Source organism: Drosophila navojoa, chromosome X (genome assembly GCF_054131105.1).
Source record: "Drosophila navojoa isolate 15081-1374.11 chromosome X, UAZ_NAV_1.0, whole genome shotgun sequence".
NCBI lineage: Eukaryota > Metazoa > Arthropoda > Insecta > Diptera > Drosophilidae > Drosophila > Drosophila navojoa.
The window spans coordinates 19,757,127-19,783,471 of NC_142895.1; the positions used below are offsets into that span (position 1 = coordinate 19,757,127).

The following is a 26,345-nucleotide window of genomic DNA, read 5'->3' on the forward strand; positions in this document are numbered from 1 at the left end:
CGGAAGGCTGAGAACAACTGTGCACTCAAGTGGCTGTCGAAGCCCGCGCACTGCACTCGCTGTCAAGAGGGCGGCACACGCGGCGCATACGCAACATTTATGCTGGGAGTACGCGGAGCATGCGCCGCACTGAGCCGCACGGGCAACCACTTCTAAACTGCTGAGCCATAGCGATGTCATTAATTACGAGCGTTTGTGCAGCCACACAATTTGTTTAACAATTTACAATTGAAATTCTGTAATTTTTCATATTTTCCAGATACTTCTGCATAATTAATTTGATTTTAGTTTTTGCTGGTTTTCTGTATTTTCTACTTGGTTTTCTCGGTATTCGCATGCGAAGCGAGTGCTAGACAAATGTGTGTGTGTGTGTGTGTGTGTGTGCTGCACGACTCAACCACATTCGCATGCGACGAGTTCAATGTCAATTGCTGTGCAAGCACTCACACACACACACACACACACACACACACACACACGCACACATGCAAACGCAAAGGCCTAACAAATGAGCTGCCTGCTCAAGAGAATTACTCAACTAATATATTGCCGCTACTTGTCCACTGAGTGTGTTGCATTCAACGCATTCAACGCGTGCGGCAGCCAAACATGGCTCAAAGCCACAAATAACCTCATAGCCAAGTCCACAAGCCGACCTCAACCGCCAGAGCAGCAAATCTGCTTCGCATCTGCAGCACAGTGGGCTAAAAGTTACATTCCTAATCATTTTGTATACCCTGAACCCATTCAAAATGGGAAATCAAGGTGTTATGGTTTTTTGAAAAGTATGTAACGGGCAGAAGGCATCATAGCAGACCCCATAAAGTATATATATTCTTGATCAGCACGACGAGCTGAGTCGACATAGCCCCGTCCGTCCGTATGAGCAAGCCGATCTCAGAAGTTATAAGAACTAGAGAGCTGAAATTTGGCATGCATACTCGTGCATACCATACGCAGTACAAGTTTATCACACTTTCGATAACTCATCAGTTCGAATCATCGAGAATTAACGAGAACGACTTTTTTTCCAAGGGAAGGAACCTTTTTTCTATTTATCACGAATTCCGATTCAGCAGTGTGCAAATTTTCGAGAGTCAACTCTATCTCAACTGACCGCTTTTAGCCTCTACGGCGTATTATAGCTGTCTTTGTCAAAAGATACAACGTTGCCAGATAGATCTGTCGAATATGGACAACCCTGTATATATTGAATATCTAATATTATGAAGTACTATGAAATGAACAAGTTTCCTATTCTGCTCTTTTTTGTCAAGAATGGTTCCTTGGGAACCTTTTCAGAGCTGTTATAAAAATGTTATTCGAGAGCTGTTATCACATTTATCGTCTCCTCTCATTCGGTGTGTGTGTGTGAGAGAGCGAGAGAGACAAAGACAAAGACAGCTATTACTTGGAGAAATCTCTATTTCCAAATATATTCTCAAATGATAAATCCAACAGTTGCCGCATTTCGTGCCAGTGTGCAACTCCATGAGTGATGAGCACTGAATGCTCCACGAGCACTGAGAATGCGCAAAGTAATAGCGATAATTACGACGTTGGGCTAGCATTTTAATTATTATGGACCATAATTCAAAAATGCATTTATGCGAATTTCGAGATCAGCGAGCACACAGCACAGAGCCTCTCACTGCTGGGCCCACAACACTGCCAATTCTCGATCTGGTTCCCAGACAGACGTAGCAGCGGGCAGAGGGCGGCGGGTTTCTGAACTTGAAGATGTTGCATCTATGTTAATATCTGTGCTCAATACTATTTTTTAATTGCTCTCGACTGAGAAATGAAATATGGCAAGCCGAAACGTGTCTAGTGCATTCGCTCGTCAATCATTTGCCAACATTCGAATGAAATTCATGCAATTTCTTGCTTATTTTACAATTTACAATTTATATTTGTTTACAAAAAAAAAAAAATAGGCTTGTTGGTATAAAAAAAAAAAAAGAGTAGAAACAAATGATAAACTCTCTTATGCATATACGTAATATGAAAGCAAAAATCAGTAATCAATTCGAGTCAGCGCGCGATGGAGCCAGAGCCTTTGGCTGGGATCCTCACTACCAGCCGCTGCTGCCCCATCCGCTGTTGCCACTGGACCAGCCGCTGCTGACGATGCTGGGGCTCGACCAGCCACCACCGTTGCTCCAGCCACCACCGTTGCTCCAGCCACCACCGTTGCTCCAGCCGCCGCCATTGCCCCAGCCGCCGCCATTGCTCCAGCCACTGCCGCCGCCGCCGCCGCCAACTTTGATGACCTTGATGATCTTGGGCTGGGAAGACCAGCCGCTGTTCCAGCCGCCGCCGCTGCTGCCCCAAGGATTCGAGCTCCAGCCGCCGCTGCTAACGATGCCGCTGCCCCAAGGATTCGAGCTCCAGCCACCTGTGCTGATGCCGCCGCTGCCCCAAGGATTCGAGCTCCAGCCGCTTCGGCCACCTGACCAGCCGCTGCTGCGAATAAGTCCAGCCGAGCTGCAGGCAATCAGAGCGCTGAGTACTATGAACAGTTTCATTTTGCTTGATCTTCAGGTAGCTTTATCCTGGCTGTCTGCGATGTGGGTGTGAGTTTTGAAGTGCGGCAATTGAATGATCTGAAAACACACGCAGCATACGCTATTTATCTGAATTTGCATAGCCACAGCGGCCGTCCATCATATGTAGGGGAGCGGCCGTCCGGCTGACCGGCTGACCGGCTGACCGGCTGAGCGACTCATCAAGTCAAGAATCCACAAAATAAATCGCACCGCTTTGCAGGTGGGGGTTGCTGTGGTGCGGTCTTAAACCAGCTGCGCACTTTGAGTGAGAGCAGCGAGCGGGCGGTAATTGCAGTTTATTAAACCACTTTGAGCGTCCGATTCTTGACCAGGGTCAACTACTTTACAGCACTTTACGACCGTCTCATTGGCAATAGCATCTGCGGCAGCAGCTCATCCCATGCTCCGCCGTCCCATGGGGGGGCCAGTTCTTGTTGCCGAATTGCGCATAACTCACACGGTTGATGGATCATTTCCTCGCCACGCTGTTGGCCTCTTACTGCCGACTTCAGTCAGCTGGCGGAAACAACGAGCGCAGTTGACGGCTGCTTGGCACGGTTAACTCTAATCGCCGATATGCCCACAGAAGCTCGCGACGGGTGACTCATTTGTCATGTTGCCAGCTCAGCCAGGTGAAGGGGCCCGCCAGCTGCAAGCCACAGCACCGCAGCACCGCAGCGCTGCGGCTGGCACCACAGTAGCCACCGGTTGGCGACGAACCAGAGCAGAGAACTCTAAAGAGTTTTAGTAACTGCTAATCTTAAGTTGGTAAGATATTTATTTCTTATTATTCTTATTATGCTTACATTTTGTTATGTAATTTAATTGCTGAGAGCTAAAATTATAAAAGTATTTTTATTAATACATATATGTCACAATTTATTTATTTATTTTTATTATATGTATTTTGTATATTTTTATATATAGCCAAATTGCTCAGAAAGTTAGTTTTATTTATATTTTATATATGTATATACCGCGTTATATTAATATTTTTTTTTACATTTTTTACATAATTTTACATTGTGCATTTTATTGAATTTTGAAGTTCCTATTCAAGTTCATTGGGAAATTTATTCAGCTATTTTATTTATTTTTGAGGATTTTATTATTTAAATTTTTAGATTTATTTATTATCTATTTATATTATTTATTTTTATGATTTCATACTTTTATCGCTTATAATATGTAGTTTTTTTTTTAATATTTATTAAAACTGTTTTATCTCGGAAGTTCATAAAAGCACAATTTATATTTGAAATTATTTTATTTGTATTTTAAGACAACAATTTTGGTATTTGTATTGTCTAAATTTGATTTTCAGAAATATGAGGTTTTTTTTTTTTTTAAATAAATAAATTATGTTGTAGTGCTCATATATTTTGCTAAGATATTTTATAATATATAATAAATAATATGTCCTCGCTGCCATAAACAATTAATCATCAAGAGACATAAAAATATGCACATAAAATATTTAATAAATTAAAAAAAAAAAAACTCTATAGTAATAAAAACATATGAATTTACTTAAATAACAATTTATTATATGTATGAGAAAATCCAGCAATAGCATTAGTTTTTAAAATTATTTTAAGCGCTTTACTTTTTTATATCATGTATTTTTTACTAATATTCTTTTTATTTAGTTCTATATTTTTTATGTATTCCTATTATTTTTTGTTTTTATTTCTATTCATTTTCATTCATATTCGTTTAGTTTTCTATAAGTGTAATGTGTAATGAGCTAAATTTAGATTGTAGATTGTCATTTATTCTTGATCCCAGTGTAAATTACTGGTTTGCACTCATTTTTGAGGTGTCGTTAATGAACAGGATGTATTCCTTGACTGGCATTAATCGCATTTCAACATTCTCTTAACGCATTCCAGTTGACCTCGCCCATTCGATGCGCTGCAGTTGACGTGGCCGATCGCAACTTTTGAGGCTCACTGTACTTTGGCGCCTAGACGCTGTGCGTGTGTGTGTCTATTTCATAGATGTTAGAGAATTGTTTTTGCTACTTGTGAAGCTTTATGTTTTTTTAGCATAGGCATTATAAACAAAAATTAATTGAATTGTCAACGCTTAACATGCAAATTGTATTTGGGGGCCCATAGTTCAGGCCAAGCAAATATCTGACGAAAATAAACAGCTTATATGTAGAAGGAATTAAATACTATGAAAAAAAAAAATGATATAGCGGATAATTTTTTCGAAACTGCAATATTATCGGCTTATCGCAGTCACGGAATTACTATGGGATTTCATAAGATCTCTTAAGCCTATATTAGTTGGTAAGTTTCCTTTCGAATGCAGCTCCGAATGTTCAGAATTCTCGCATTCAGAGGCAACCACAAGTGGAACGGGTATCAGGTATCGATATAGGTTTGGATATCATCACGAAGTGCGGCCTTTACTTGTCACAGACGCCGCACTTGGCGAGCCGGGCTGAACGCGTGCCCGATGACTGCTTGCCATAGGGCTTGATGCTGTTGACCTCCAGGAAGTAGTTGCCCTTGATGTTGTGCGGCACAGCGTAGCCCATGGGATACTGTTCGCCGGTGCAGAGATCATCGCGCAGCCTTCTCAGCGAGCTGCAGCGTGTGGCCAGGAAGTTGCGCTCGTTGCCCGGATAAATGGACTCCTCGTAATACTCCCAGGCACGGGCATGGGCACAGGTCACCGAAATGCAGCCGGCGGGCAGAGGATCCAGACCGCCCGGATAGAAGTCCACATCGCCCATGGGATCCCGTTTGCCCAGCACGCCCGGATTACTATGGATGACATCGATGAACTTCGCGTCGCCGCGCTGCAGGCCCGACAGAACCTCGCCCTCATTGAAGCACGGCTTGGCCGGATCCAGTCCAGTGATGCGCGACAACGTTTTGCCAGTCATCTGCTGCAGATAGCGTCCCGCCGAGCCCACAATGTGCGCGCCCAGACTGTGGCCAATCAGATGGATTTTGTCCACATTGACCACATCCAGCAGCTTGACCAAGCCCCGAGCAATGTTCTCGCCAATCTCGTCTGTATTGAAAGCGGACCAAGTGTACAGGGTATCTATGAATTTGGCAACATCCACAGCCTGCAAGATAGATAATAGATTTAGATGGACTGATAAATAAGTATATAAAATGAAAAGAGAAATAATCAGAGATGCTGGGAGGTATCGATATATCTATACCAATAGATAGTAGCTACATATATGAATAGATGGATATACATATATCTATCCGATGGTGGATAAATGGATAGATGGAAAAATAGATAAATGAAGAGATGGATATATGGATATGTGGATAGATTGGTTAGATGGATGAATGAAGAGTTGGATTATGGATAGATGTCTAGATGGATAGATGGATACATGGTTAGATAAATAAATAAATAAATGGTTAAGTGGATAGATGAACACATCGATAGACGGATAGATGACTAAATGGATATATGGATACCTGGATAAGTAGAGATGTGAATAAAAGGATTCTTAAAACTATAGATGGAGAAAAGTGCATAATGGACTAATCAGACTATGAGAGAACTATACGCTAGTCTCTTTTGATCTTAAAACAGATACCGAAGAATCCAGGTATGGTATCATATGTAGCATGAATCGTCCCTCTTTCTATTTACTCATATTTGATTATACCCTAAGCCCATTGTTATGTTATGATCTATAAATATTATTTGCTGGGTATCTGTTAGCTAATGACTTTTGTGAACTTCTCTAGCTTCTCAAGTTCAAAGGCTATCGCCTAACGCGTCATAGCTTTCATTTGGCATCGAGAGGTCGGCCCTCCTAAATTAATGATAAGAACTGAAATTTGCAACAGATGCAGCTAAAGTGATTAAATGGTAAGCAAATGACATTTTAATAGACCTAAGCTAAATATAATATACTTTGGGTTCGTCAAAATGCCTGTTTCAAGTTCAAATGCAATATCTCGCCTTCAAACAGACGGCGGGTATATGCGCCTTCATATGTGATCTGCACTTTGTCCATATTGATTCAGTTCGACATTCAGAATTTAAGCTCTAACTTAGATAAGGGAAATCATAAGCACGGGACTCACCACAAAGTTAACATCGCCGCGACAGTTGTAGGCCTGGGCAAATTTATCGATGGTTTCGTCCGTGTCATTGATGCTGGTCGTCCAGCCGGTGGCCAGAATGACAACGCCCTTCTTGGGATCGAAGTCGGGGCTGCGCCATATGGAGTCGGCCTCGAGAAGTGGAAAGCTCGTCTTGTTGCAGGCGGTGCGCAGCTGGAACTTCATTTGCTTGATGTCCGGCGTGTACTTGGACTTGATTTTATTGGAGCTCAGCGCTTGAGAGCCTGTGCAAGGAATGAGACACGAAATGCATCAGTTTTATCAGAGTTGTTGTTGTGTTGTCGGCTGCTCACATAGAAAGTTGATGGAGGAGGAGACGTATTCAAAGGGATAGCCGGCGATCAGATTCTTGCTACCCTCGAGCAGGCCCTGCGGCGTGGGCAACGACTTCGTATCGATGATGGAGGAGCCAACATTCCGCAGCGAGCCCACAACATCGGGCACCGTCCACTCAATGCCCTGGCCCAAGGCGGCGAACAGCAGCAGATGCAGCAGGCAGGCTGAGAGATTTAGGTTCGGACTTCCCATGCTGAGCGACAGTTCCGAGCGCAATGAATACCGAATGCCATACGGAGTAAGTATTTATAGGCCGGTCGGCACCTGAAAGGCGCACACGAGCAATGCGGAGAGAGTGAGTGCGAGCAGTGCGACACTTCTAGAGAGAGTGAGAGAGTGAGTGAGAACGGCCGGCCGGCCTAACTGTGACCATATAGGTGTATTTCATGCGCAACACGGCAATCAGATAAGGTGCACTTGTCTCTTAATTAGATTCGACAATTTCACTGACGACACACACACACACACACACACACATACATAGATAGACATACTCCTAGTCTAATGGACTAATATGCATTTTATTCAAATATTTATCGTTAATCCGCATCCAAATCTGAATCGAAACAATTGTTCTCTCTCTCTCTCTCACATTCTCTGTCCCTTGCCAACAACCCGATCTGTTTGTAAATAATTCATATCTCACAGTATACCCCTTACGATTTGCTTTGATAATATATCATCAGCTACTTGAAGCAAACGAGACGAATTAGAGATCACCTCGATTCCACTCAAGCAAACAATCTATAAATTATTGTTTTACCTGATTGCGAATAAACAAGATTTGCAAAAATTGTCACAGCTTATATAGTAAGCGGTCAGCCTTCGCGAGAATATCGCGCTTACTTCACAGTTCATAGGGTATACCGATCGGTGGATGATGCGGCTTACTGTCATATTGTCTGATATTGCCTGCCGCCTACGACAATATCATATTAATGGGGGTATTCCGCACTCATTGCTATGCTGCTGACACGCTCCACCCGCCCCATTTGGAGTGTTCCGAGCGTCACAAAGAACTAGTTGACATCAGCGCAGTCGGCGAATTCTTGAGGCAACTCACGAATGCTAAATCCACTAAAGTTGATGAACAAAGATGTGCTGCAAGTATATAGTCTAGATATAATCGACTATATAACAATCCATTTCAATACGAATCGGTTATCTCGCCTGGTTTGGATACAGTTTGTGCTCGAGTATATTATATATAGGGTATTTACTCGCCTGTTTGGCTTGCCAATCATATGACATGACAGATAATGTGGCATGATATGGTATTTCCCATCATTAAATACTTCATATCAGAAAGCGACAAAATTGATATTTATTTGCGATATACCAGATGCTGAGCTGATCTAGTGATATCTGATTTAATACTTTTCTTCTCAAACAGGAAATGATCCAATTTGATTGAAAACTCATTTAAATGAAATCTCTCACAAATGATGATTTATCTCAAGCAGAATACAATTTATATATATATATGTATATGTTCTGGATAGAGCAAGCTTCATTTTAGCTGTTCTACCTGCCATGAGTAATCTACCTGTCATGATTACGAGTACGAGTACGACTTCTCAAAAAACGCATTAAAAAACTCTGTTAGAGCTCTACTCTTACCTAACTAATATAGCCTTGAAGGTCAGAACTCAGGTAGCCGATATACCCAAGCAAAGGAAAGAGAAATTAGCAAAAATATAATTTCACTTCAAGAGAAACATAAACTTAATGTTCTTCTTCTGTTTAATATTCACCGAATCGATTATGCTTCATGGTTGGTTATATGTATAAAGATTTTGAGAAGTAACATACATAGATATTATATATTGTCATACGAGCACCACGCTGAGACACTCAGTTCTCTTCGCTGCACAGGCCGCACGCGCTGTTGGTCGATGTGAAGCTGTCCGGATTGGCATTGGTGCCATAGGGCTCGGCTGCATTGGCATCCACGTAGAATGTGCCCAGTTTGGAGGCAGCGTAGCCCATGTAGGCGGTGTCGTCGCTTTTGCAATTGTCGCCAGTCCAGAGATCGACATAGTTGTCGCAGCGTCTGCCCACAAAGTTCTCCGTGTTCGTGGGATACACGGACTCCACGTAGTAGTCGACGGCGCGCTGATGCGAGCAGGAGAGGGAATCGAGGCCACTGCAGCCGGACTTGATGGGAGCCAGGCCCTGGACAAAGAAGTTGCCATCGGCTGCTGAATCGGGTGTGCCTGCTACGCCCGGATTGGAGGTTACCGTGTCCACATAAACAGCATCGCCCCTGCGCACGCCCGGCAGCTCGTTGCCATCGTAGAAGCACGGATTGGCCGGATCCAAGCCGGTGACGCGCGACAATATTGCGCCGCCCGTCAGCAGCTTATAGTTGCGACCCGTTGAGCCCGCGATCTGGGCGCCCAGGCTGTGGCCCACGATGTGCACGTGCTTGGTCACATAGTCGCGGTCCAGCTGCAGCAGCGCCTGGGCCACATAGAGCCCGATGGCCTCCGTGTTCAGGGCCGACCAGCTGTAGAGGGTCTTGATATAGTTGGCTGCATCCAGCACCTGTTTAACGAATCAATTAAAAATGTCAAGGAGCTAGTTCTATAATCTTATATCTATAATCTGCGGAACTAGTTCCATTGCAAGTTCCCTTAACCTTCAAACTAGTTCAATTTGGACTCACCACAAAGTTGGTGTCATTGCGACAGGCGAATGCCTTGGCCACTGGGCCGCTGTTGGAGCTATCGATGGTGGAGCCCCAGCCGGTGACGAAGATGACCGTCGGCCTGTCCTGATAGAAGCCCGGCGTGTCCCACAGCTCGCTGGCCCGGGTCAGCGGAATGCTGACATTGTTGCAGGCATCGGGCCGCAGCTGGAAGCTCATGAGCGACATGTCTGGCACGATCTTGGACTGCACCAGACCCAGGTCCATGATGGTGCTGCAGATGTACGTGAGCGCCGAGAGGCTGATGTCGATCGGCAGTCCAAAAATGATGCCACGCAATTGATCCTGCAGCCGGTCGCGCTGGAGGCGCAGCAAAGCCGTATTCCTCCTCCCACCTCTAGTCGAGTTCTGGCCTAGGGCCATGCCCACCACGCCCACCACGACAAGTGCCGATATTAACAGGGCTAAGGGCTTCATTCTGTTGCTCTAATTGGCGACAAGGCACGCCCTTATATACCTACTATCGAACGGCCAGAGACACGTGTTAATATTGATAAAAGCCACACAATGGCGATATTTGGTCTTCTGCATGAGAATTTCGCTTAATCAGCTGCTCCAGTTACAATGGACACAATAGAGCCCGGCCACGTGACCAACTGTTTAATAACCAGGCCAACAAAAATCGAATTGTCCAAGCGTTTGCCCAGCGATCAGCGATCAGCGATCAGCGATCAGTTCATTCCCAGCTGGCCCATTGCAGCAATTGCTCGTCGTTGTGGGTGCTCCCGACTTGGCCAAACAGAAAACAGCACAATAACGAACAGCAACAACAACAGTGAAGAAAACAAAATTGAAATATTTGCGTTAGGAAATGCTGCCGACAAAATGCGAATTAATAACCAAAAGTTGTTACTGTTGTTGGCTCCGCTGTGGGTGTACGCGCAGCAATCACTGCCAACAACAACAGCAACCACACTAACAGCAACAACAACAACAGCACCAACAACTTATTACATTGGTAATTTGTGTGCGCAAAAGTTTTGTGGGGCGTCCCACTGCCCCGCTTGACTTGCTGTTGCTGTTGTTGTTGCTATTGTTGTTGCTGCTGAGACTATTTGTTGCTGCTACGACGACTGGCACGCCAACAGCAGCAGTAGCAGCAACTGCGCCCGCTTGTTGTTGTTGTAACACGCAACGTGTCAAAAGATTTGATGAATAAAAGTGTAAACTAATTATAACACCGCAAGTCGATTGCACTTGCACATGCGCCATTCCTCGAAAGAGTGGCCAGCGCTTATTTTGATTGGCCATACAAACATATACACATAAATATACATATATATTGTATGTGTATAAGCATATATGTAAACACAAAACAAACTTAATTAGCTACAATATTTTAAACAATTTTTATAGCCTGTATCATAATGCATTCCTATGCTCGTATATCATATTTAATTATCGCGATGAGTGCTATAAAAATAAATGGCATTTTTTATAGAATGTTAAGGAATACGAGTGGACATATACATATATACATATACCTATATATAAAGACTTGTAGAATGTTAAGGAATACAAATGTACATATATTTGTATATATCAAGTCTCATATAAATAATTTCTTATGCGAGAAACAGAGCTAATCTTCTTCCTGAGAGGCTGAGCTGGTATGCATATCTGCAGCATTTGAATACATACTTTAAGAAATCTTTGTTTCATACACAAGTTCGGAATCAAATATATGAAAATAAATGTAAATGAGTCTCAATTCAGGAATTTGTATACAGATGCAACAATAGGTTTTTGCTTAAACTTGATATAAATAGAGAGACTCAGCTAGCGAAGATAAGAAGATCAGATAAGGCAGACCAGATATATAGAAGACTTGAACTGTTTGACCACATAGGAAGGTAGTCCAGAAACTTAGTATTCATTGCTGCATAATTTGATAAAGAAATTTAATCAGAAATTGTAATTGAAATTAGAGTTATATAATATAAGAAACAACCAAATATATTGTATAATAATATTAAAACATAAAAATTTGAAATGTACATAAATATTAATGTATTTTTATATGAATTGAAATGCTTTTGTTTTTTTATTTTTATTTTTATTTTATTTTTTTTTTTTAGATAGTATTTTTTTGTTATTTGTGAAAATAATAGTGCGTCTGCGCACTAAATTGTTAAACAAAAAAAAAAAAAACTTAATGAAAAAAACAAAACAAAAAAACCTAAAATCAATTTGAAATGAATTTTAGATTAACATATTTTAGTGTTAATTAATTTTTTTGTGTTGTTCTTTTTTTTTGCAAAACAAAAACTGAACAAAATTTTAGTTGTTCATGAAAACAGCACTACTAAAAAAGAAAAAAAAAACCCCAACTGTATATATATAAGCTAACATAAGAGCTGAGCTATATTATTATATAATGCCTAACTTACTAGACAAATAAAAATATTGAATATTATATTTGAGCTATATTCACAGCGTAAAAAAATTCGCACATTTTTCAGTGCAATGGCAAATTGTTTGGCAGCCCCATTAAAGATTGTTTACAAAGAGACATCGTTTATATATGTATGTGTTTGTGTATGTATAACATGTATCCATACACACATATTGCTGTTGTTGCTGTTGTTGTTGCTGCTGCTGCTGTTGTTGGCTTTGTGGCTTCTGCAATCTTTGATAAACATTTGGCAAGTGAGTGCGCATTGTTGGCATTGCCATGTCTCTTTGTCCATGTGTGTGTGTGTGTGCGTGTGCATCTGTATCTGTGACTGCATTTTGGTCGCTCTGGTAACGCTCTTAATTGCCACCCCAGAGCTGGGCCACTGGTTGCACAATCGACTCAACTGCAACGAAGTGTGGCTCAGCTCGTACTGTTCGAGCCGCCCTCGCTGGCTATCTTTTCTTTTCTTTTTGCCATTTTATACGATTCTACGCGCTGAGCCATCCGTTTCCGTTTTGTTGATCAACTCAATTAGCTGCCAATTGACGTGTGAGTGCGAGGTGGTGCCGCGGTGGTGCCCAGAGTTAGATGCGTGGTGCTGCTTGTCATTGTCATTGCTGCCGCTGCTGCTGCTGCTGCTGCTGCTGTTGTTGCTGCTGCTGTTGTTGCTTCCGCATCGATGTCTATGCGCGCCTTGACAAGATCAGCATAGACAACGATCAAATGAATGACGCTGTTTGTGGTTATGTAAGCCATTGCGCCTGCATAGAACTGGGGCCAACCGCACATATATTACGTATACGCACATTGCAACAGCTGCTGCTGCTGCTGTTGCTGCTGCTGCTGCGGTGGCGGTGGTTGCAGTGGTGGCATAGTCGGCGCCTCTTATAATTGCAGCTATTCAATGGTCAGTCGGCTGGCTTGGCTTGCCTGGCCGAGCTGCCCGCGCAGGCCGCGCTGGCGTATACGTAATCTGCACAATAAGTGCAGAAAATTATCAGCTGCAGCTAAGCGACCGCCTCGTTTCCAACGTGCTCGTCGTCGTCGTCGTCGGCAGATGTCCATTGCAACATGGATGGCCCAGCTAAGCCAAGCCGAGCCAAGTCAAGCCAAGCCAAACAAAAGCGCGGCTGTTGTCGTTGTTGTTGTTGTGGCTGGGAAATGCAGGAAAATGTGTGCCAAAAGCCAGCGTATAAATGCGAGAGCTCTTGTCGAAAAGAAAATAGTCGACTTGCACCATTTCGCCGCGTCGGTAGCCAACTAGAGAAAAGCCCGCAGACAGCATTAGAGTCATCAACATGTTCACCTGGCGCTTCAAATTGATCCTGCTGCTGGCCCAGACGCTGAGCGGTCAGGCGGGCTACATTGGTGGCGATGTGGCAGCCGGTGTCCATTCCCCCGGACTGCTGGGCAACTATGCGGGCGCCCTGAGTGGCGGCGAGGCATTGGCCAAACTGGATCTGGGATCGGGAGCGAGCGAACTGCATGCGGATCACGAGCAGCTGGGCGAACTGGGCGATCACCTGAGCGAGCACAGCTTTCCGGCGGACTATGGCAACAGCGATGCGGGCGTGGAGTATGCCGAGGCCAGCGAGCTGCATGCGCACTACGAGCCAGAGCTGGAGCACTACGAGCACCATGAGCACCATGCCGAGGAGCCGGTGCCCGGCATTGATCACGGCAAGGGCGCCTTCAGCTACAGCACGCTCTATGAGTTCAAGGATCGGCAGGAGCACGAACACCACCAGCTGCAGCATCAGCTGGAGGAGCAGCACATCCAACAGCAGCAGGAGCTGGAGCATCAGCACCACCTGTTGGAGCACCAGCTGGACTCTCACTAGGTCCCTCCCTCCGATAGTCAACGTTTCTACTAGCTAAATTTTTTTTATTCCCAATACATATACATACATATACATATATATAAGAGAAAGACATGTTTTTTTTTTTTTGTTGCAATAAATCAGCCAAGTTTGTCATGTGATCCGTGGTGCATCGCCTTAGCGTCCATGGGACTGCACATAGTGTGGAAAGTCCAGATTGTCGCTGACTGTGAGTCGCGGCTCGGCAGCTGCAGGCGTGCGCACAGGCAGCAAATCCTCCAGCCTGTAGATGTGCGGCCAGTTGGCAATGGGTCCGGCTGGATGGGATGAGCCACTGTGGCCATTGGCGTTGCCGTTGCCGGGGAGCAGCAAATGCGTTTGCTCATCTGGCGTCAGCTGCAGCACGGCAGAGCTGATGTGGATGATCGGAGTGTAGTCTAAGACGAGAAGAGATGAATTATATATGAAATATATATATATATGTTGGAGCGCTACGAATTTAATTATTGCCCTCCATTATAGTTGCGCCTAATAACGAGTTCCCGGTGTAGCTTCACTCGTTTGTAAAGCTCTTTCTTGTCTATGACCAAGTCTGTTTTCTCTTCTCCTGTCAAAACATCTAGTTCTGGTCGCATATTCTAGTTCATCGAAAGCATAGCGACCCTGTGCGACACTACTAGCCGTCTCGCTCTCACCCAGCGACAGCCGGGAGCACGTTCAGCAAGAGCTATAGTTATCTCTCTCCTAGCGTCAATACCTCCTTTAATTACCACAACAATACTAAGTCAATCGATTAATCGAATTGCCAGCGTAATATCGCACTGATACGGCATATAAGTAAATTATAATCCTAGATATATTCACCGTTTTCCATGCGATGTCCATCGCTGCTTAGCTGGTGGTGGTGGTGGTGCTGCTGCTGTTGTTGTTGTTTCTGGTGGGGCCAAGCTTCGACAGCCGCCAGCACTAGCGCCAGCAATTGCATCAAGTATACGCCTCGTGTGCACATTGTGTCTTAGGCCAACTGCCAGCGACAGCACACAATGTTGGGTAATTTATATGCTCGGCCAGCGGATGTCTCGCGTCTTGGCTGAACGGCTATTGGGGTCCCGGCGTTGACACTTTTCAACTGCACAGCGTTGATCAGCTATCAACGAGCGTGTCAAGTGCAGATAAGAATTTACAACTAGCTGCGCCAATAAGTCACCATAATTGCCCAGTTTGAGGGAATAGTTTGCAAAATGCGGGAGAAGTTTGAAGAGATATGAAAAGAGACATACTGAAGTTTATTTTGTATTGCTATTGCATAGATAGCGGAGCATATTCGAGATTTATAGATTTATTCAATCATTCATTCAGATATTCCTTAGTGATCTATGCCGCGCTCAGATGAGGGAGGTGAAGCGACAGATGTTAAGCTAATAATCATCGCTTCGTTTTCTCTCCCTTTCTCAGGACCATCTCTAGCGGGCTGCTGCCTGAAAATTACCTTCCGTTTTTCAGGTCCTACTCAAATTTAGACTCAAGTAGGCTTCGATTTGACTGTCAAACTCACTTCGATTTGCGCAAAGAGAATTGCAGTTAGTATCGTTCCAAGCTCGAATCTTACGCGCATAAAATATACATCAAAGAAAAAAACGTGTCCCATATATAGATCAACTCCTATCGAGATATAAGAAATGGAGGAAACTTACAGCAAAAGTAACTAAAACCAAAACAAACCAAAAATTCTATATACCGAATGCTTAATAAAATTTAACAAAATTTAATCTAGCTCCTGATATGGATATATCCGAGACCAATATATTACAAGAAACTTTACGCAAGCGGAGGATAACAATTGACCAGGGTCCTCCCGTTTCCAATAAGAGGTCAAAGAAGGAGTCTGAAAGCATACCCTCACACATTCTCATGTACATGAATTGGATGCTTTCCGGCAGAGGCCCGTTCAAGGCAATCGACTCAAAATAACTACTGAGGCCTATGGATTAAGTTATTTTAATAAAAGGCTACCGTTCCTAATGGATGTTTAGCATAAAATATGGAATATCCTTATATATGTAATGCAATATGCAATATGTAGTAAATACCCTACATTATCGAGGCTTTCATAATATATCATATATTCCTAATATCATATCTTCCTAATGGATTCTATCATCATCATGTAGATAATATAAATTTAGTTGGTAATGTGGGACTCTAGAGATTAAATAACTTTTCTGTCCTCTTTATATAACTGTCTATATATACAAATCAATTTTTTATTACTGTCAATTCTATTTCCATTCATCTCGTAATATTACAAATTCTGATTTATGATCAAATATTTCCTATAAGTCCACGTCCGCCTCAGTGCGAGCGATTGATTAGCATTCGCGCTTGATTACATTTAGCAGTTAGGTGATAAAATTTCTAATGTGTACATATATGCACACATCTACATATGTCTATTTATGTAGAACACCTCGAGCCCAGCCCAAAACTCTAACAAACTAAACAGAAATGCTTAAACTAAAAAATTCCCAAAAAAAAAAAAAAAAAAATCGAGAAAAAAAGAAGCAAATTAAAATACAACGACTGCTATTCACATTCTCGATTACATAAGCATATAAGGTCAAAACAATTTGCGGCTATTCGGATTTGGGGATATTGCACAATGAGCTGACTTTTATTCTCGATTTATACTATTTATTTACACACAGTTGAGAAGACGAGCAATTTGGGAGAACATTTATTCGATAATGTATTTAAAACTAAAAAAAAAAAAAAGAGATTAATAATTTTAAACAGTTGAGTAGGTATAGATCGTGGGCAGTTGGTGTAGCAAGCTCGTGGGGGCGTGAGGGGTAAGGAAGTGCTTAGCAGCCGGACGCCAATTTCTCCCAGATGCCGCCGCTCTTCCAGCCGCCGTTGTTGTAGCTGGCACCACCGTTGCTCCAGCCACTGTTCCAGCCGCTGCCAGCGCCCGCGGGCGGTCCGTAGACTGGGCTGGGCAGGTGGTTGACGCCGCTGTTGGCATCGTCCACAATGACCTTGATGGTCTTCACGTATTGGCGCGACACGGGCTGTGGTGCGGGCACGGGATATGAGACTGGAGCTGGCTGCACGTTCACCACTGGCTGTGGTGCGGGCACGCTGTATGTCACGGGTGCTGGCTGTACGCGCACCACCGGCTGTGGTGCGGGCACGCTGTATGTCACGGGTGCTGGCTGTACGCGCACCACCGGCTGTGGTGCGGGCACGCTGTAAGTCACTGGAGCTGGCTGCACGCGCACCACCGGCTGTGGTGCGGGCACCGAGTAGGTAATCGGAGCGGGCTGTGGTGCCGGAGCGGAATAGGTCACTGGCGCTGGTGCCGGGGCGGAGTAGCTTATGGCTGGCACGGCCTGAGCCACGGCGCTGCTCTGGATGGTCTGCACGGGAGCGGCACTTGCGTAGCTGCTGGAAGAGGCATAGCTGCTGCTGCCGCCATAGCCACCGCCATAACCACCACCATAACCGCCGCCATAGCCACCACCATAACCACCGCCATAACCACCGCCATAACCGCCACTGGAACGAGCATAGCTCTGAGGCTGCTCAATCACTTTGATGACCTTGATGACTTGTTCACCGCCGCCGTAGCCGCCGCCGTAGCCACCACCATAACCACCGCCGTAGCCGCCGCCATAGCCACCGCCATAGCCGCCGCCATAGCCGCCGCCAGAGCTATAGACTGGACGGCTGGGCTGTGTGTAGTAGCCCTGGTTGTATCCGCCGGAGTAGCCGCCGCTGCCATAGCCACCGCCGTAGCCACCACCACCGCCGCCGCCGCCGCCGCCACCGGTAATGGCCTTCAGCAAGGCCAACTTGGCGCCCAGGAAGGCCTGGGCGGGCGCACCGAGCGCCAGCACGGCAACCACAATGCAAACGAAGAGCTTCATCTCTGTCAACTGAACTGGATACGGATATGGATAAGTGCGTGCGCTGCCTGGTCTAGACAAAACTCAACTGATGTTCCCAAATGCCGATACGCACAAATTTATAGGCCATCGCAGCAGCCAGCGTCGACTGCGACACTGTCCCTTGTGTCTGTGTGTGTGCGTGTGCGTGTGCGTGTGTGGTTCTAATAATACAAATCTTATGCTTTAAGCTGGACCCGATCGACAGCAGCAGCAACAGCTACAGCAGCAGCCGCAGCAGCAGCAGCAGCGACACTTTGGAGCTCATCAAGCTGTTTGCTTAATTCATAAATAGTTACTTATGGGCCACACCGCAATGCCAAAAACTAAGGCGCGTCCCAACAGCCAGTCGATTGTCCAACTATCCAGACAGTCAGCCATCCATCCATCCGTACAGATAGCTTTTTAGCTAGCTATGCATTTGTGTGCGTGTGCGTGTGCGTGTGTGTGTGTGTGCGTGTATTTGGCTAGCTATTCAACGATCTGTCGCCCTGTCGCCTCGTTGTGTGTCTGTCAAGTCTACTACTTAACCATAAACTGAGATATTTTCTCACCTCTCTGGGCAAATAACACTTGCGTTTGCTGTCAGCCGTCAAAACGATTCGCAAGAAGCGCAGGTAATTCCCAAAATGTCATTACACTGCAAGAAACAGTTGATCGCATTATATACATTTACATATATCAAAGTCTGACGGCCACAATTCTCACTTATTTCCACAAGACTAAAATTATGCTGAATAAAAAAATAAACACAATTTACTTTTATTGAACTTTTTTTTATTTAATTTTTTTTTTTTTTAATTTAACATTATACAATTTTTTACATGTAAGCCATTTAGTAAAATATTTATTTTGTATATATTCTTTTATTTTTAATTTTATATATTTAAGAAAGAAAACATATCAAACGAAAATTCTCCAAAAATTCTTAAGCATTTGCCCAATAATCTTCTCTAATTTTCTCAGCACAATTTGGGTTATATATAAAAAAAAAAAAAAAAAAAAAAAAAAAAAAAAATATTTTATTTATAATATGCTGAATAATAAAAAAATAAATACTTCACAATTTTTGTTAATTGTAATTTTATTTAAATATATTAAGACATATTAGATAGTTTGTTTAATATTTAAAAGCCAATCTTGATTTAAATATATTGTAAATAATTTCAAAACCAAAATTCGCACAAAATTCCTATCCATGGGGCCCACCGTTTGTCCATATGCAGGGAGAAACCCAATTAAGATTTTTATTTATTTAATATTTAGTTTCTTTTTTGTTGGAGTGTATGGCTCGATCTTAGGTTCTTGATGAAGATTGATAACTTTTAATTAATGTTAAATATGTTAAAAGGCTTTTGAAACTTTAAAACTTTCTATTGCTGCTTTTCTTATTTACTTTGTGCTTACTTAACTTATTTTTGCAATTATTTTCAACTTGTTTTTCTTATTTAATTTTCTGTGTTTTTTGCTGTTTTTGGTTTTTAGCCATAGTCAAAATTTTTATAATTCGTAATAAAAATTGACTTGGTTTTTATGAAGGGTATAAAACTCTTGTTTGCATTTCACGCTCGATTAGGCTCTTCCCTTGGCAATATAAATATCTATGTGTGTATATAGTATGCGTATATGTGTATATTTTTTCTCAGTGTCAACACACTCGCACATCACCCATTGTTTGTATGTATTTGGGAGCTGCGACCCTAGCGCCCATTGTCGCTCATTCAGGCTAGATCTTGTGCATGGCTACACGTAGCCGACGGCTTTGGCCTCAGCTCCCGCTGCGGCTCGATGTGCTAACCGAGCGAGCAAAATGCTGTGCAAACAGATTCCAGCATTCAGCTTAGGCTTAGGTCGCGTCTAAAGCGTAAACCACGTCCGCTGCCCAAAGGGCGCGTATCGCTGCCATTTTTAGGGGCCCACGTCTAACAGCCATTAGTAATACCCGTTTGGATTTTTGGCCCAAACGTGTATGCAAATTGATTCGCATATCAATTTACAAAGTTTACACCAGATGCCGCTGGTCTTTATGGCAGACGCGCCAAAATATTCACAGGTTCTCAAACAAGCTCTAGTAATATCGCATCTGATAGTCTAGTTATATTTATAGTTGAGCTGGTAAATATAGCTGAATAGGTCGTAGACATGGCTCGTTGCTTTATCAAACAATTGTTGAGCCGTCAGATCGTACTTGGCCTAGACATGAGAATAAACATTCAATTGCCCTACCCGGTTCTTACGATATATGTGTGTGTGTACATAATCTCTTATGTATGAATCTATGTATACTCTATACTTAGAAAAAACATAGGCTTCGTTGGCATTAGCTCCATCCAAGTCTTAAATGATATCGTAATTGAAGCCAGATCGTTATCATGCGATCAATATGAGTTCAATCGAAAACCTATGAGCCGATCTTAAGAGACTAGCCGAAACTCAAAAGCCAATGACCCAGACAAAACTGTGACAAATCGTTCAGCAAGAAAAAACTATGTATGTAAAGCTTAGAATTAGTCCAAAAAATATATATGTATGTAAAATATAATATATGAGCTCAGACTAGCTTCAACAAGATTTTTGTCTCGTTTTGCAGCCACTTCTAGGCTTATGAACAACAAAACCCCTATACGAGCGAGTAAAGTGCGAATGCTGCAAAATTTTGGAAAGAAAACGGAAATAAATAACCAAAATTAATTATGTTTTTTTTTTTTTTAAAGAAATATATTTATTTACAGCTTAGCGCACCGCTACCTTATTGATAACTTAATCTAAACAGAATTACAATAATTTATCTACTTAAAAGCTATATTAATATTAATATTATATATGGAGATATTTATGGTTATTTATGTATATATATTTCTGACAAATTTGGAAATGTTAAGTTAAATTTAATATTTATTTTTAAAAATTTTCTGTCTATCACGAAATTTTATTGTTCGATATTTGGAGTCTGTCTCGCTGCTATTTTCCTGAGCACGGCTGGATTACATAAATCACGCTTGGATAGATGAATAGATGAGCTGCCTGAGGCATATATGTAGCTGTTCTTTATCTCTCTATATAGACAAAAGAAAGCTCGCCCTGCGCCGTTGCATATAAATTACTTCAACTATTTAAAAGTGTTTGCTTGTTGTTCGACTTGTGATTTTTTTCTTTTTCTCTCTTCTTTCTTTATTTTTGGATTTATTTTCTGTTTTTTTGAACTTGGCAAATATGAAATCATAGCCAATTTACACATTGGCCAGACTTCGAGCTTTTGTAACCAAGTGGCGTGCCATCACCGTATTCTTGGGCCACTGTTTGGCTTGAAGTTTGGGTTTGGCCCTGCTCGTTTGGCACTTCATTACCATTTGTGACTGCGGCGAGCTAAGTGGATCTGTCCACACGGATTGCGAGGCAGTGCAACGGCCGGGCTACCGTGGGCCCAGCTACTCTCAATTTCAATTTCAATTTCGTTTCCCTGCCCAGAGCAATTTGAAGGTCAACGCACATCTTCTCGTGCGGCTCGTTAGGCAATTGTTGGCCCACGAATTTGGTAATCGACAAATTACGAAACTCAATTGCACAAATGCCCGAAAATTCATGATCATTACAGATACAATACAAGCTGAGCTTAGAGCTAGAGAGAGAGAAAGAAAGAGAGATTTTGCTTTAGATAATTCCTTTTAGATTTCCAATTAAACAATTTATTTATTCATAATTTACGTTTTATTTAGTTAAAGTTTACAAAAAAAAAAAAAAAAGGGGGGACATTTATTTAGGAATATTCGTAAGTGTTATATGTATAAACAAGTCGCTTTCAGTTGTTACAGTAATCACCGCCTAGCACCAACCGCCACCGCCCAGAGCGGCGGGCGCGCCGAAGCCAAGCCCAAAGCCGCCGCCGACGCCGTAGCCATTGCCAATGCCATATGAAATGGGCAGCGCTGCACCACCTGCGTAGCCACCATAGCCGCCATAGCCGCCACCAATGGCGCCTCCATAGCCACCGCCAATGCCGCCGGCTATAACAGGTGTTGCCACCGACGTCACCACGGGCGTGACAACGGCCGATGTGGATATGGCCGGAGCGGCGCCGACGAAGCCACCGCTGGCATAGCCGCCTCCATAGCCACCGCCATAGCCGCCGCCATATCCTCCGCTGGGCAGCACCGACACCTTGATCACCTTGACTATGTTCTCGTTGCCGTAGCCATAGCCGCCGCCGTAGCCGCCGCCGTAGCCACCGCCATAGCCGCCGCCGTAGCCACCACCATATGGATAGGCTGCGCCATAGCCGCCGCCAGTGCCGCCCACCACCAGGCCCAGCTTGCCAAAGGTGGCCTCGCCAGGTGCTGCCAGAGCCAGCAGCAGCAGAGCGGGCAATGCTAGAGCACAGATCTTCATGTTGATGAGTTGGGCCTGGGCTTATCTATCCACAAACTGTTTTCCTTGGTGCTTAAGTTTCTCGGCTATTCTTGTTGGCAGCTGCTATTCAATCCGTGCTCTCGACCGGACACCTTGTGCTGTCTGACTGTTGAACTTTGTTGACCGCCAGCGGGCATTTATAGTCGAGTGCGGACAATGGCTGGCGATTGTTGTGGCACCCCGGTTGCCCGGTTGCCCGGTTGCCCTATGGCGGGCATTGGTCAAACGTGTGAATTGCGCGAATGAGCAACCAACTAACCAGGTAGACCTCCGCACGAAACGCTGCAAATATGTCAAAGTCTATTTGCTTAGCTCTGGTTAACTGCTGCGCGGTGATCACCCTTAGAACCCACAAAAGAAACCCAACAATATCCGGAATACGAAAAGCCACAAAATTACCTGTGAATTGTCTCATCTATTTTTTTTATCGGGCAAAGGGGAAGGCGTGGAGGGCGGGAGTGTAGAATGTGACCATTGTAATTGCTAATGGGCGTTAAGGTGAAATTAACACTTTCGCTTTCAATAGCCGCCTGCATAATGTGATCTAATCAGCAGCGATCATCTGGGCACACACGAATCACATTTGTTTGGCTTGCCACAGCTGCGCGTCGTTGACAATGCGAGTGTATGCACCGCTGCCCAGTATCTATATAAAGTGGCTCATTGTTATCCAATCTGCTCGGCTCACTGAGGCAAACATCAGCTCTTATTTGTGGCGAGAAAAGCTCTCATCCAGTGGGAATCGCTCGCCACGACTCGGTCCAATCAGAATGTAAGTTGGAATTTCCCTCCCAGTTTTACTTGCCTTCTGATTGGGCAGCATTTTATTTCCATCTCTCTTTGTGACTAGGAATACTAGCAATGCTTGAATCTTCAATATAAGAAGATCATTTATTATTACTTCGAATTTCCATTCCTAGATTTACTTTGGCGCTTGGGCTGACCTATATTTCTATAGTCCAATCAGAAAATGAATTGAATCTCTCAATGGGGCTGTCTTTCTCTCGCTCTCCCAGTTTGTGTTAATCTCCCTTTCACTCTCATTTTGTGTCTCCTTCTTACTGTCTTTTGTCTTGTCTTTTGTCTTGTCTTTTGTCTCTCTCTCCCTCTTTCACGCACTCTCTTTTATTCTCTTCTTTTCCCGATCTCTCTCTACCTGCCCTCTCTCCTTTCTCTCGTTCTCTTCCTATCTCAGAATATCCCTTTCCCTTCTTTTTGTCGCCTTCTCTTTGTCTCTTGATGTCTCATTTTTCCCATGCTCATTCTTATTGTCCTCCTATTCCTCTTCCTTCTCCTATTTCTCGTTGAATTTCTCTTACTCCTTTTAATTTTTTCGTCTTTTTAAACTCTCTATCTTTCTCGTTATCATTCTCTTTCTCCCTAATTCCTTTTTCAGCCTCAACCCAAGGACAACTTCGATTGTTTCAATCTAGTTCATTTAGCATTTACACAAATAGCAGGCTGTACATTTATTTAGGAGGAAAGCGATAATTCGGCTTAGTTGACTAAATATTCTAGATATTCCATAAAATTTTCCCATAGAGCACAGGCTCTATTAAGAATATTAACAGTAAAAATTCTCAGTATTAAAGTAGATAACCGTCTAGCGCTATTCTGGACCCGTTCAGTGAGCACAAAATTCCAAATTGTATGTAACCTTGTTGTTGGCCTTGCAGTTACCAGAATGAAAAGTCGACTCAAGAAAAAGAAGAGCAGCAGCTGCATCAAAGACGTGAAGCCAAGCTTGAGCAAATGCAGCAGCAAGACGGATCTGCCATTGCCGATACAGATCTTCGGCCTGGTGTCCAGGGAGAAGCCCTGGCCGCGCAAAGAACGCCAGTGCATCTACTACAGCACTGACTGCGATAAGGCGGCGCTGATCAACAACTTCAAGAAGAGGGACTGGCACAGGGTGCCCGCCTTCGACGGCGAGTGGAACGTGTACTGGGCGTGCGCGCAGAACTGTCGTTACATCTTTGGGGTCGATCATCCCTATCGCATGCGATCCGATCAGTAAGTATATCATCTATATAGAGAGGTACAGAAACAGAGAGATAAACACATATAGATAGAGTTATATATATGATCTAGTTATAGTAAGAGATTTCGATATAGGATCTAATACTTTTGCAGAATTATCAATCATTTCCCCAACTCTATGGAGCTGTCGCGAAAGGATCTGTTGGTAAAGAACATTAAACGTTATCGCAAGGACTTGGAGCGCAAGGGAGACGCATTGGCCGCCACTTTTCCGAATGATACGAAATTGGGTTTGGGTGGCACACGCTATATGCACCTGGATATAATACCGATGACATTTGTACTGCCCGCCGATTACAATTTGTTCGTCGAGCAATTCAATAAGAATCCGGCGTGCACGTGGATTGTGAAGCCATCCGATAAGTCACAAGGTGTTGGCATCTATCTGGTCAACAAACTGTCCCAGCTCAAGCGGTTCGCCTATGAGGCTCGCACATTCTATCCCCACTTTCATCGCGACACCTGCGTCATCTCGCGGTACATTGACGATCCATTACTCATTGGTGGCAAAAAGTTTGATCTGCGGCTGTACGTGCTGGTCACTTCATTCAATCCGATGAAGGCCTATCTGTATAACGAGGGTTTCTGTCGCTTCTGTACCCAGAGATACGATCATACCGAGATCGATAATGTGTTCATGCATCTCACGAATGTTAGCATACAAAAGAATAATGTAGGTCACATTATCATCTCTGTCATTATCCCCATCCTCATTCTCATCCTCATCGACATTCTGCAGAAGGAATACAATGCGACACATGGCGGTAAATGGTCCTTGCAGAATCTCTGGCTCTATTTGGACAGCATACGTGGCGAGGGTATATCGAAGAAAGTATCTGCCCGCATATTGGAGACGATACGACATTCTCTGGACGCTGTTGCCCCGGTGATGGCCAATGATCGTCATTGCTTTGAGGTGTATGGCTATGATATTATTATCGATAACAGTCTGAAGCCGTGGCTTATCGAGATCAATACATCGCCATCCATTCACTCGACCACCAAGAACGATTGCATACTGAAGACGCGCCTAATCGACAATGTCCTGAATGTGGTCATACCACCCGGTGGAATGCCCGAGTGAGTACATGGATAGCCATGCCAAAGAGCTATACCCTATACAGTTTCCTTCCCGTATTGTCAACAGTGAACGCTGGCCCAAAACGCCCAGCCCAGAGTGCCTAAAGAACTTTACTCTGATAGCACCCGTTGAGCTGCCAAAGACACCGAATCAATCCCGATTGCCCACCTCATCAGCTGGCGTTGGTGACGGCGGAAAAATTTGTCGCAATAAAAATGCAGCGAAGCCAAAGAATACGGGTAACCGACTGGCGGGCGGTGCACTACCCTCTAATATGCCCTCCACGGTGCCATCCAAGCTGCTGTTGCCCTCGGGAACAGCGGCCGTAATGCGATCCACGTCGAAGAAGACAGGCCAGAAGTCCAAGTCGAAGCCAAAGACAACGACGAAGCGCAGCGCCACTGGAGCTGCGCCATCAAAGCTCGCGTCCAAATAATTAATCACTTGGGTGATCAATAGCGGTATTTGACAGTTCCGTTACAGTTGCGCGGTACGGCAGGCGAAGTGCAACAGAGTGAGTGAGTGCTCCAACTGTTCCCATTCTCTCGTCACGCTCGCTTTATGTTAATCAATATCATTTCAGTGGCAATTCAGCAATCAAATTATCCCAAGACGCATATTTTATGGTACTATTTTTTTTTAATGCACATTTTGAAGTTTTATGATTGCTGTATGTCGGTAGTAGTCCCGTAATTCTATTCGATTCATTCTGAAATCGTTGGGATGTAACTAATAAATACTGTAAAACTTCTTTGGTAGAGCCTGCTTAGCTAGGAAATGCCCGGAACTACGCGAGGAGCCAAAATATATTAATTGCAGCAAACCCTACAGAAAATTGGACGTTTCCATATTTTGGATAACCAAGTTCAAGTATTCTTTTCGACAATCGTAAAATATTGAATGGGTATCGAAACGTCTTCAAAGTAAATTTCTACTTTGTAGCTT

General features: G+C 43.7%; 8 protein-coding genes across 8 annotated transcripts; 2 read left to right on the top strand and 6 right to left on the bottom strand.

Moving 5' to 3' along the window:
* Nucleotides 1-1,551: 1,551 nt before the first annotated feature.
* Nucleotides 1,552-2,617, bottom strand: LOC149090694 (uncharacterized). Its single transcript, XM_089263406.1, has one exon. It carries the CDS (start codon nucleotides 2,526-2,528, stop codon nucleotides 2,076-2,078), a length of 453 nt encoding a protein of 150 aa, XP_089119532.1. The 5' UTR covers nucleotides 2,529-2,617; the 3' UTR covers nucleotides 1,552-2,075.
* Nucleotides 2,618-4,622: 2,005 nt separating this feature from the next.
* Nucleotides 4,623-7,231, bottom strand: LOC108656069 (vitellogenin-3). Its single transcript, XM_018107981.3, has 3 exons — nucleotides 6,958-7,231; nucleotides 6,626-6,888; nucleotides 4,623-5,637 (listed from the first exon to the last, which is right to left on the bottom strand). The coding sequence occupies exons 1-3, from the start codon at nucleotides 7,190-7,192 to the stop codon at nucleotides 4,966-4,968; spliced, it is 1,170 nt and encodes a 389-aa protein (XP_017963470.1). The 5' UTR covers nucleotides 7,193-7,231; the 3' UTR covers nucleotides 4,623-4,965.
* Nucleotides 7,232-8,725: 1,494 nt separating this feature from the next.
* LOC108656070 (vitellogenin-1) lies at nucleotides 8,726-10,143 on the bottom strand. The gene is made up of 2 exons (XM_018107982.3): nucleotides 9,669-10,143; nucleotides 8,726-9,547 (listed from the first exon to the last, which is right to left on the bottom strand). The coding sequence occupies exons 1-2, from the start codon at nucleotides 10,125-10,127 to the stop codon at nucleotides 8,855-8,857; spliced, it is 1,152 nt and encodes a 383-aa protein (XP_017963471.1). The 5' UTR covers nucleotides 10,128-10,143; the 3' UTR covers nucleotides 8,726-8,854.
* A 2,860-nt stretch (nucleotides 10,144-13,003) lies between these two features.
* LOC108655838 (uncharacterized) lies at nucleotides 13,004-13,949 on the top strand. Its single transcript, XM_018107660.3, has one exon. It carries the CDS (start codon nucleotides 13,407-13,409, stop codon nucleotides 13,947-13,949), a length of 543 nt encoding a protein of 180 aa, XP_017963149.2. The 5' UTR covers nucleotides 13,004-13,406.
* A 62-nt stretch (nucleotides 13,950-14,011) lies between these two features.
* On the bottom strand, nucleotides 14,012-15,251 carry LOC108655837 (uncharacterized). The gene is made up of 2 exons (XM_018107657.3): nucleotides 14,793-15,251; nucleotides 14,012-14,365 (listed from the first exon to the last, which is right to left on the bottom strand). The coding sequence occupies exons 1-2, from the start codon at nucleotides 14,935-14,937 to the stop codon at nucleotides 14,106-14,108; spliced, it is 405 nt and encodes a 134-aa protein (XP_017963146.2). The 5' UTR covers nucleotides 14,938-15,251; the 3' UTR covers nucleotides 14,012-14,105.
* A 1,313-nt stretch (nucleotides 15,252-16,564) lies between these two features.
* On the bottom strand, nucleotides 16,565-18,007 carry LOC108656067 (uncharacterized). The gene has a single exon (XM_030388735.2). The coding sequence runs from the start codon at nucleotides 17,852-17,854 to the stop codon at nucleotides 16,790-16,792; it is 1,065 nt and encodes a 354-aa protein (XP_030244595.2). The 5' UTR covers nucleotides 17,855-18,007; the 3' UTR covers nucleotides 16,565-16,789.
* A 3,617-nt stretch (nucleotides 18,008-21,624) lies between these two features.
* On the bottom strand, nucleotides 21,625-22,402 carry LOC149090695 (uncharacterized). Its single transcript, XM_089264876.1, has one exon. The coding sequence runs from the start codon at nucleotides 22,256-22,258 to the stop codon at nucleotides 21,695-21,697; it is 564 nt and encodes a 187-aa protein (XP_089121002.1). The 5' UTR covers nucleotides 22,259-22,402; the 3' UTR covers nucleotides 21,625-21,694.
* Nucleotides 22,403-23,764: 1,362 nt separating this feature from the next.
* Nucleotides 23,765-25,895, top strand: TTLL1A (Tubulin tyrosine ligase-like 1A). Its single transcript, XM_018107974.3, has 4 exons — nucleotides 23,765-24,292; nucleotides 24,413-24,992; nucleotides 25,059-25,399; nucleotides 25,467-25,895. The coding sequence occupies exons 1-4, from the start codon at nucleotides 23,964-23,966 to the stop codon at nucleotides 25,834-25,836; spliced, it is 1,620 nt and encodes a 539-aa protein (XP_017963463.1). The 5' UTR covers nucleotides 23,765-23,963; the 3' UTR covers nucleotides 25,837-25,895.
* Nucleotides 25,896-26,345: the final 450 nt, after the last annotated feature.

Excerpts from the sequence above, each read along its gene's own strand:
- LOC149090694 (XM_089263406.1), bottom strand. The coding sequence starts at position 2,528 with ATGAAACTGTTCATAGTACTCAGCGCTCTGATTGCCTGCAGCTCGGCT.
- LOC108656070 (XM_018107982.3), bottom strand. The coding sequence starts at position 10,127 with ATGAAGCCCTTAGCCCTGTTAATATCGGCACTTGTCGTGGTGGGCGTG. Across the intron at positions 9,548-9,668 it reads GCAATGACACCAACTTTGTG|GTGCTGGATGCAGCCAACTA; the intron begins GTGAGTCCAAAT and ends TTCGTTAAACAG.
- LOC108656069 (XM_018107981.3), bottom strand. The coding sequence starts at position 7,192 with ATGGGAAGTCCGAACCTAAATCTCTCAGCCTGCCTGCTGCATCTGCTG. Across the intron at positions 6,889-6,957 it reads CTCCTCCATCAACTTTCTAT|GCTCTCAAGCGCTGAGCTCC; the intron begins GTGAGCAGCCGA and ends TTCCTTGCACAG. Across the intron at positions 5,638-6,625 it reads GCGGCGATGTTAACTTTGTG|GCTGTGGATGTTGCCAAATT; the intron begins GTGAGTCCCGTG and ends TCTATCTTGCAG.
- LOC108656067 (XM_030388735.2), bottom strand. The coding sequence starts at position 17,854 with ATGAAGCTCTTCGTTTGCATTGTGGTTGCCGTGCTGGCGCTCGGTGCG.
- LOC108655837 (XM_018107657.3), bottom strand. The coding sequence starts at position 14,937 with ATGTGCACACGAGGCGTATACTTGATGCAATTGCTGGCGCTAGTGCTG. Across the intron at positions 14,366-14,792 it reads TGGACATCGCATGGAAAACG|ACTACACTCCGATCATCCAC; the intron begins GTGAATATATCT and ends TTCTCGTCTTAG.
- LOC108655838 (XM_018107660.3), top strand. The coding sequence starts at position 13,407 with ATGTTCACCTGGCGCTTCAAATTGATCCTGCTGCTGGCCCAGACGCTG.
- TTLL1A (XM_018107974.3), top strand. The coding sequence starts at position 23,964 with ATGAAAAGTCGACTCAAGAAAAAGAAGAGCAGCAGCTGCATCAAAGAC. Across the intron at positions 24,293-24,412 it reads TATCGCATGCGATCCGATCA|AATTATCAATCATTTCCCCA; the intron begins GTAAGTATATCA and ends ATACTTTTGCAG. Across the intron at positions 25,400-25,466 it reads CCACCCGGTGGAATGCCCGA|TGAACGCTGGCCCAAAACGC; the intron begins GTGAGTACATGG and ends TATTGTCAACAG.
- LOC149090695 (XM_089264876.1), bottom strand. The coding sequence starts at position 22,258 with ATGAAGATCTGTGCTCTAGCATTGCCCGCTCTGCTGCTGCTGGCTCTG.